We start from the raw sequence: 10102 nt of genomic DNA, 5'->3' as shown, positions 1-10102 counted from the left end.
AAAGGATTCCAGTGATTGGATTGAAACCAGGAGTCACTCCTTACTTAACTGAGATCCTGTTTACACTGGGTCCACACCCACCAGAATGTGCACCGAGACCGAGCACGTGTCCAAACACGGGTACACAATTCCATCCTCCACAAGCCTCTACCCCTCCCCACTGGACGAGCATCCCCAGAAGGCAGGCGCTCTGGGCTCCTTGCTGTCTTATTCCCACCACCTGTTATCTAGTAGACGCTCGATAAATACCTGAGAAAGCAGACAGACGTGCTCTCTCATAACCCTAAGAGAGCCTGTGAATGGAAACGTCCTTCTGAAATGCGAATGGCGGTTCCCTAACGTGCCTAGAATTCACCTTTCAGGTGTGGCCGTCCTCACAGGAGCCCATCTGCCGGTGCACGTGCATTACGGGCAGTATCTGGAGCAGGTGAGGGTCGTCCCGGGCTGCAGGGATCACATCCTCCGCTATCCGCACGGCCTCTCTTCCCAGGCCGCCTGAGCCACGCCGGGTCCCTGCTGCCCGGGTTTCGTCACGGGCGTTTCCGAGCCCCGGTGGGCGTCATCTTCCCGCCGCAGGGCCTTGGCATGTGCTGCCCCCTCCCCGGTGCTTCCCCGACCCCGGCCTCTGCCCCTGGGGGATCCACCTGCCCGCGCAGCTGGAACGCCCCGTTCTCAATGAACCTCTCCTGGCCGGCCCAGCTCTCCGCAGATTAGGTCGTCGGGGTTTGGCAGTGCGCTGCCTTCTTCCTCATTACACCCCTCGTGCTCTCGTCTGATTCCCACGGTCCATCATCCGCCTCTCCCCTCCTGTAAAGCCCACGAGCGCAGGGGCCAAGCCTGCCTTGCCCACTGCGGCCTCCGGCTCCGGGCTCAGGGTCCGCCTCGACTTCCCCCCGCGCCTCTGTTGATCCCGTGGGGCCGGGGGTGGACTCCTCTGAGCTGGAGAGGAGGGTTGTCTCGTGCACAGTCTGGTTCCCAGGCCGAGCATCTTTATCGAGCTAACCAGCGAGGGGAGCTTCCTGCCTCCCCCAGTTATCAAACAGCTCATCAAAGCGCGAGGTTTCCCTCCTCCGTTTCCAACGCAACCACTTATCTCGGGAAAGAGGGGCCCCTTGAGCAAGACAGGCCAGCGGATTAAAGAGCCCGCCAGCCCTTCCCAGCCCTCCGATCCCTGGTGTGATCTTATCCTACAAATATTACGGCACATGCTAAAACTGGAGATGGAAGATGCCTGGCGTCCAGCTCCCTCTCTAGAAACTCCTGGGCAAGGAGGGGAACAGAGGAGCGCTCGAGTCGTTCAGATCCCGGGAGATAAATGCAGTGAAGACGAGACAAACCCCCAGATGGTTACAGCCCCTTCCCTTTCCCGGAAACACTCCGAAGTAGGAGGATCACAAAAGGAAATCCATCTACGATGAAAATACCATTAGCAGTAAAGAATATCTGCCAAATTTCCTGTATTTGGGCTCAGACTTAAGAACCACAGGAAATTTTTGTTTTTTGCTTTTATTTTCTATTTTTGCTTTTTAATGAATTAAATTATTGTGGTAACACATATATGACATAAAATTTCCCATTAACCACTTTCAAGCATACAATTCAGTGGTGTTAATTACATTCACAATTTGCGACCATCACCACAATCCATTACCAAAACTTTTCCATCCACCCCAAAAAGAAACTGGATATCAATTAAGCATTAACTCCCCATTCCCCACTCCTGCCCCTGGTAACTTGTAATCTATTTTCTGATTCTATGAATTTGCATATTCTAATTAGTTCATATACATGGTATAAAATACATGTTTTTTTCTGTCTGGCTTAAATCACTCCACATGATGTCTTCATGCTTCGTCTATGTTGTAGCGTGGATAAGAACTTCATTCCTTTTTATGGTGCATAATATTCCACTGTCTGGATGGACCACATTTTTTAATCCATTCATCCATTCATGGGCACTTGGGTTGCTCCACCTTTTGGCTGTTGTGAATAATGCTTCTATAAACATCGATGTGCAAGTATCTGAGTCCCTGCTTTCTGTTCTTCATAGTATGGGCCTAGGTGGATTTGCAGAAGTGTGGGAAGTTGCCACATGACTTCCTAACTCAAGGACAGAATGCAGTGATGGGAAGTGGGCAGAGAATATTTTTCTTGAGGGCAGGTTTGGGGTCTGACCCATCTCCTCGTCCACGGCGTGAGCACAGGTTCTGGCACAGAGCAAATGGCTGATGACTGTTTGGGGAATTGCAACAACTGGAGCTAATATCCACTTTTCATTCTCTGGGCATCAGACACAGTGGAGGGACCCAGCAACCCATGTGTCCTGCCCTGGGAGAAGAACTGAGCAACGATGCAAACATCAAAGAGATTTTCTTTGTTCACCCTCGTTTGTCTGGTGGTCACCCACTTCCCGGCATACAGCAGGTGCTCAACAAATATTTGCAGGTCAAATTAAACAATATTTTGTCAATAGTTCAAAAAAAATCTTTAAAATGTGTTTAGGAGGGAAAAGAAGTCACCGTCACGTTCACCAAGCACCTACCCCGTGCCATGTTTGGTAAATGCTTTGTGTCTCTTATTCCTTTAATTCAGCCCCATTTTACCAATGAGAAAATGAGCCCCAGAGCAGGGCTAAGCCACTTGCCCTAGGTCCCAGCTCCCCTACCAGGCAGGGAAGCAGTGAGCTGTGAACTTCCTCCCCTCCACTCCTTCCCCTGGCTTCTACTGACTGGTTCTCTGTGACCCCAGCCCCTTTACTGGCCTCTCTGGGCACCCAGAAGCAGAAATTAAGGATTTTTCTCCTACATCCTGTCTCCATTTCTTGGCTAATTGGCTAATCCATTTCCAATTGGCTAATTGGCTAATCCATTTCTTGGCTAATTTCTTGGCTAATAATTTTCTTGGCTTAATTTCTGTCCCTAATATCCTTTCCCCACTTGGGCTACACCAAGGAAATCCCTAGTTGGGGGTGATTCCTATAAAAGCTGGGTCTTCTGTCCCAGGAGACGAGAACTTGCAGGGGGGAGTGTTGGCTGGACCCACAGTCCTGACTGGCGTCTGTTCATCTCAGCCCTTTCCTGGCCTCTCCTTCTAGTGCTCCTTTCACTGACTTCTCAGCTTCCCCTAACCCATCTGCTCCTTTCCCTTGAGCCTCTGCTCTTGTTGGTTTCTCCACCTGGGATGCCCCTGTCACAGTCTCCTTGGGATGCTGTAACAAAGCCCACAAACTGAGTGGCTTAAAACAACAGAAATGTATTGTATGACAGTTCTGGAGGCCAGCAGTCCATAATCAACCTGCTGCATTGTCACACTCCCTCTGAAGTCTGTCGGGGAGACTGTTCCATGCTTCTCTCCTGTCTCCTGGCTGTGGCCAGCCATCCTTGGAGCTCCTTGGCTTGTAGATGCATCACCACAATCTCTGCCTCCCTCTCCACATGGCCTTCTTTCCGAGTCTGTCTGTATCCCTTCTTTCCTTACAAGGCCCACTCTACTCCACTCTGACCTTATTTTAATTTGCCTAATCTGTAATGACCTGATTCCCAAATAAAGTCACTTTGTGAGGTCCTGAGAATGACGACTTCAACGTATCTTTATGGTGGACACTGTTGAAACCAGAACACCCTCCCTGAGGTTGGATATCTGGGGACTCTTGCTCTTCCTTCGAAACCCAGTGCAAATGGTACCTCTCCCATGTGCCCTCCTGCCCCACTGGGTCTCAGAGCACTGTGGACACCCCTCAGTTATCATTTATTTTCAACATATATTTACTATGAACTACATTCAGGAACCATTGTGGATGCTGGGAACACAGCATAGCCCAAGGGAGACACTATTCTTGCCCTCAGGGAGGCTGCAGTCTAGGGGGAGGAAGCACAGACCCTTAATAGGCCATCACAAACCCAGTGTGATAAGGGATCCAGAGAGGCCCCTGTCTCAGCCCTGGGATGGGAAGTCTTGGAAGGCTTCCTGGAAGATGAAGCATATCATCCAAGACATGCTGTCTGAGGCAGAGAGGAGTGAGGAGCAAGAGATACACAGAGACCTGGGGTGAGAGGTAGTCTGGCATATTCAAGAAACTGAAAATACTTGTCTCACTGGAGTTTAGATTAAAAGGGGGCAGTGGAGGGGGGGGGCAGTGTCAGAAGTGGGGGAGGGAATTGGGAGACAAGGTCAGAGAAGCTAACAAGACCAGAGTGTGCAGACACTAGTGGAGTGCAGGGAGATGTCTGGGCACATGGGAGCCAGGGATGGTTCCAGGTAGGGGAAGGATGTAATCTGGTTTGATTAGCGGAATCCTTCTGGTGTGAGCTAGGGAGTAGACTGCATGGGGAGAGAGCTAAAACAGGGAGACCAGGAAGTGGGCTTGTATCAGTCAGAGTTCTCCAGGGAAATAGAACTAAAAGAATTCAGATACACACACACACACACACACACACACACACACACACACCTCAAATACTGAGTTTTATTGTAGGAATTGTCCTATGCAATCATGGGGACGGATGGTCTGGGAACTCTGATGAAAATTTTTGATGAATTCCCTGGGAGAAGCCAGCTGGATGAAGTAGAGACAGAAATTCTTTCTGACTGCTGAAATCCTCAGTTCTCCCTTTAAGGTCTTCAACTGATTGAATGAGACTTCTCTCATTGTAGAAGGCAATCTCCATTGTTGATTGTAGATGCAATCAGCCATAGATGCAATCAACTGACTACTGACTTAAATCCATGAAATAACCCTCATAGTAACAATCAGGCCAGTGCTTGCTTGACCAAACAAATGGACATCATAACCCAGTCAGGGTGACACATGAACTTAACCATTGCAGGACTAATATTGCCATCCATGTTAGAAGTCAGTTAGAAGTGTCTGCACCTGGCTTGAGCACATTGAGGATGAGGATTTGGGGGGAGAGCAGGTTTGGGGACCAGGGGAGTAGACGCTGAATTCTGTTTTGGCCTAAGAGTCTGGCATGCCTGGGACACCTGGAAATCCCAGCCTCAAGCCTCTGGGCTAGAATGGCCTGGTCCAGACAGCCAGGTCCAGGCAGGGGCCACCCTTTAGAAAACCCTGCTCTGTCCTCCTCCCTCTGCTTCCCACAAGTCCAGGCTTCCAAAGAGTCAAGGGGCAGGGAATATGTTCACCCAAGTCCTAGCCCCTTTCCTAAACTACTTCCAGTAGCTGGAATTCTCTACCCAAGTGGCCCCATGCCTGCTCCCAGAGCTGTGCTACCCTCCATAAGGACGGGCTGGCCAGGGGAGGCTGTTTGTGAGGATGTGGATGGACTGAGATTTCAGGATGGAGGAAGAGAGGGAGGGAGCTTGTAGTAGGAAGAGAAAGGAGCACAGGATTCCAGTTACATTCCTTCCCTGGGACTCATTCGGGATAGTCTAAATATCACCTCAGGCCCCAGCTAACAGAATGGTGCAGCTTGGAGCAGGACACAGAGCCGGTCAGGGAATGTTTGGATGCTGCATGGACAGATGCATGGCTGGTGGAAGGGAAGACTGACGGCCCTCGACGCTCCCCGAGTTCCGAATCTGCCTCCTGGGCCCTAAGGGCTGCGCAGCACGAATCCAGCGCCTAGCTCCCCCGGGGTTCCTTGGGAACGCACCGCTGCAAAAACCGAGATAAAGTCAGGGCGCAACCTCTCACCCCGCCCAACCCCAGGCAGAGCTCACTGTACGAGTGAGGGGCCCTGAGCCTCGTCCGCTCCCCGCCCCCCACCCCGTCCTCCCCGACTTCCAACCCCCTCGCCGCCTAGAGTGGCGATCGTGCGCCCCGGGCTGCCTTCCTGGAAGAGGTGACGCCAGCGAGGATGGCGGCAGGGAGAGGAGGACTTGGGGTAATCGGAATGCTGGGGCTGGGTCTTGGGACCCGGAACTGGGTTGCAGGATAGCCGAGCGGGCTGCGCCTCTAGGGAGGCGCCTCGTTCTAGAATCCTGCACCCGGGCTTGGCTGCGCACTTCCCGCCCAGGGGCGTCCTAGGCGCAGCGTGGAAGAGTGAAAAGCTGTGTATAAAGAAGCCCTGGTGCTTCCCCATCACCTGCTGGTTCTTACTGTGAGTGTGTCTGGGGCACCTACAGGTGTACCCCGGTTTGGGACCCTCTGCAGGTGTGTGCCCATCGCGGTGGGTGGGGTCTCTGCGTCTAAGTGTGTGGGTCTGAGCGCGGATCCACGCCCAAGTGTGCCTGTTGGGTGCAGGTTTAGTAGCAGTGATAAAACCTGTAGCACCTGCGTGTGGGTGAAGAGGTGGGAGGAGGCTGCAGGTATGTGATGGTTTGGGTGGGGAGCACGCGTGGGTGTGGACGTGTGTGAAACACAATGAGCACCAGAGTCCCAGACAAACGAGGCTGCCGGCCCTAAGCAGAACTTCCTGAGTAGCCTTCCCCTCTGCTCTCAGGCTCACCTGGGAGGAGGCTCAGGGGCTGCCCTGGGCATGAGTGGGAAGTCCGAATATTTTCATCATCCCCAAAAGAGACCCCATATCCATTAGCAGTCCCTCCCCATTTCTGCCTCTCCCCACCCCTGGTCACCACTAATCTGCCTTCTTCTCCACGAATTCCTTTTCTGGGAACCCTTGGGGATAGTCTTGTCACCCCTGGATATTTTAGACATCTGGATATTTCGTATAAATGGAATCCTACAATCCTGCTCTTTCACCGAGCATCACGTTTTTGTGGTTCACTCATGTTGTAATGTGGATTAGAACTTCATTCATTTACATGGCTGAATAACATTCCATTGTATAGGTGGACCCCATTTTTTTATCCATTTGTCCTTTGACTCATTTTACATTTTAAAAACTTTGTGTTTTGCATCAAGCCTTTTGCATCCTGGCGAGGAAGAGAGAGAGGGAGAAAGAGAGAAAGCCGGGTCAGAGAGAAGGGATAGGAGAAGGTGCTGGGAATGAGCACTGGGGGCTGGGGTGGAGGAGCAGTTAGCACTCAGGGAGGGAGATGGGAGAACCTGCCCCGGAGAACCATGGTTTCTCCACCCAGCAGGTGGGTGGGAGAAGGAGTGTCGAGGTAGGGGTCATGGAAGTGCCACAATAAGGATTGTTACTCTGTCATCCACCTGAGGCTCGGAGAGGTGACACATCCTGCCCTGAGTCACACAGGTAGTAAGCAGTGCTCTGAGAACTAAGCAGACCTGTGCTCTTTTCACACAACAGAGAGGAGATGCCTTCCCGCTAAAAGGGATTAGAGAGTAGCTTAGCCTTAAAATTCATATGGGATTTGGACTCATAGAGATGGGGAGAAGGAACCAACACATACAGAGGCAGGGCAGCAGAGTGGAGGAGCAGCATGGAAATAATAATTTAAATAATAGTAGTAGTGTAATAATAAGTAATACTGGTATTTTTATTCATTGAGTTCTCAGTATATGCCAGGACCTGTGCTAAGCAGGTGGATGATCTTATTTAAACCTCAGCACAGCCCTGTGGAGAAGCCACTATTATTAACCCCACTTTGCAGGAGGACTAATACTTACCTGGAGAGGAACTCCACCTGGGTAGTGCTCGCTAGTGTCTCTGAGTTCCTACCACCGGAACTTCTTCCCTCTCCCCCAACCCCAACACGTGTGCCTGCCATGAGGGATCAGAATCACAGCACCGTGTCTGAATTCACCCTCATCGGCTTCTCCACCTTCCCGCATCAGCTGCTTCCTGCCTTCTTCTCCCTCTTCCTGCTAATGTACCTGTTCACGTTGCTGGGAAACCTGCTCATCATGGCCACCATCTGGAGCGAGCGCAGCCTGCACACGCCCATGTACCTCTTCCTGTGCACCCTCTCCATCTCCGAGATCCTCTACACCTTCACCATCATCCCGCGCATGCTGGCCGACCTGCTCTCCTCGCAGCGCTCCATCGCCTTCATGGCCTGTGCCAGCCAGATGTTCTTCTCCTTCACGTTCGGCTTCACCCACTCCTTCCTGCTCACCGTCATGGGCTATGACCGCTATGTGGCCATCTGCTACCCCCTGCGCTACAACGTTCTCATGAGCCCCCGTGGCTGTGCCTGCCTGGTGGCCTGGTCCTGGGCAGGTGGCTCAGTCATGGGGCTGGTAGTGACAATGCCCATTTTCCACCTCACCTTCTGTGGCCCCCATGAGGTCCACCATTTTTTCTGCCACGTGCCCCCACTATTGAAGTTGGCTTGTGGGAACGATGCGCCAGTTGTGGCCATGGGCGTGGGTCTGGTGTGTATCACAGCCCTGCTGGGATGCTTTGTCCTCATCCTCCTCTCCTATGCCTTCATTGTGGCCACCATCTTGAGGATCCCCTCGGCTGAGGGTCAGCGTAAAGCCTTCTCCACCTGCGCGTCCCACCTCACTGTGGTGGTTGTGCACTACGGCTTCGCCTCTGTCGTCTACCTCAAGCCCAAGGGCCCCCAGTCTCTGGAAGGAGACGCCCTCATGGGCACCACCTACACCATCCTCACCCCCTTCCTTAGTCCCATCATTTTCAGCCTCAGGAACAAGGAGTTGAAGAACGCCATGAAGAAGACCTTCCTCAGCAAACTCCATCTCTCTAGTTCATGAGCAGCCAATGAAGAGGTTGGGTTTACATCTAGTAGAAGGATGACCCTCTCCTCCTCTATACAATGGGGTAATGCCCATCTTGTAAGATTGTGTATGTGATGACACCAATCCCATAGTAGGTACCCGATGAGAGTTTACTGTTTTTTTCCTTCTGGGTTATGTGTCTTAATTTTAGTTTAAAAAAATTTATAATAGTTTTATTCAGATATGATTCACATACCATATAATCCATTCATTTAAAGTGTATAGTCTATTTTAGAACATTTTCATCACCCATAAAAGAAACCGAATCTGTTAACTGTCACCCCCACCCCTTCTTCCCCAAGCTCCTGGCTCTGTCTCTATGGATTTGCCTATTCTGGACGTTTCATATAAATGGAATCACACAATATATGGTCTTTTGTGATTGGCTTTTTTCACCTAGCATAATGTTTTTTAAGTTCATTCATATTGTAGCATCTTTCAGAGCATCATTACCTTTTAAAAGTATTTATTTTTAATTGTGGAAGATATACAAAGCATAAAATCATTTTAACCATTTTAAGTGGACAATTCTTTGGCATTAAGTACATTGAAAATACTAGGTAACTCACCACTATCTGTTTCCAGATTATTTTCATCATCCTAATCCAAAACTCATACTCATTTAACAATTCTCCTCCCCATTCCCTCCTACCACTACCAACAACCACTATTCTGCTTTCCGTCTCTATGAAGAATTTGCTTATGCTATGTATTTCATGTAACAGAATCCATACAATATTTGTCCTTTCGTGTCTGGCTTTTTTCACTCAACATGATGTCTTCAAGGCTCATCCATGTTGTAGCATGAACCAGCACCTCACTTCTTTTGATGGCTGCATGCCATTCCATAGTATGGCTCTACCACATTTATTTATCTATTCATCTGCTGATAAAAACTTTGCTTGCTTCCATCTTCTGGCAATTGTAAATAATGCTGCTATGAACACTGATGTGCAAATATCTGTTCAAGTCCCTGCTTTCAATACTTTTGGGTATGTACCTAGGAGTAGAATTGCTGGGTCTTACAGGCGTTCTATGTTTAATTTTCTGAGGAATTGCCAGACTGTTTTCCATAGTGGCTGCACCATTTTACATTCCCACCAACAAAGCATGAGGGTTCTTGTTTCTCTATATCCTCTCCATCACTTGTTATTTTCAGTTTTTAATACTAGCCATCCTACTGGGTGTGAAGTGGTATCTCATTGGCAGTATTGACGTCCTGACAATGGACTTCTTTGTGTTTGCCTTGCATACTGCAACTTTGCTGAATACGTTTACTAGTTCTGTTCTGAATAACGCTGCTAGGAGCATTCAGGCACAAGCATTTGTGTGGACATGTTTTCATTTAGTATGCCTAGGAGTGGAATTGCTGACTGATATGGTAACTCTAATCTTTTGAGGAACTGGCAGACTATTTTCCAAAGTGGCTGCACCATTTTTCATTCCCACCAGTAGAGCTGGAGAGTTCCAATTCTTCTACATACCCACCAACACCAGCTGTTATCTGTCTTTTTTATTATAGCCATGCCAGTGTGT

General features: G+C 49.9%; 1 protein-coding gene across 1 annotated transcript; it reads left to right on the top strand.

The window, feature by feature from the left end:
* The first annotated feature begins 7591 nt into the window (after positions 1-7591).
* LOC119520579 (olfactory receptor 10H1-like) lies at positions 7592-8542 on the top strand. Its single transcript, XM_037818526.1, has one exon. The coding sequence runs from the start codon at positions 7592-7594 to the stop codon at positions 8540-8542; it is 951 nt and encodes a 316-aa protein (XP_037674454.1).
* The last annotated feature ends 1560 nt before the right edge of the window (positions 8543-10102 follow it).

This window comes from Choloepus didactylus, chromosome 25, assembly GCF_015220235.1.
Source record: "Choloepus didactylus isolate mChoDid1 chromosome 25, mChoDid1.pri, whole genome shotgun sequence".
Classification (NCBI taxonomy): Eukaryota; Metazoa; Chordata; class Mammalia; order Pilosa; family Megalonychidae; genus Choloepus; species Choloepus didactylus.
Note: the sequence above shows the minus strand (reverse complement) of the source record. Positions and strands in the feature narration are given on the sequence as shown.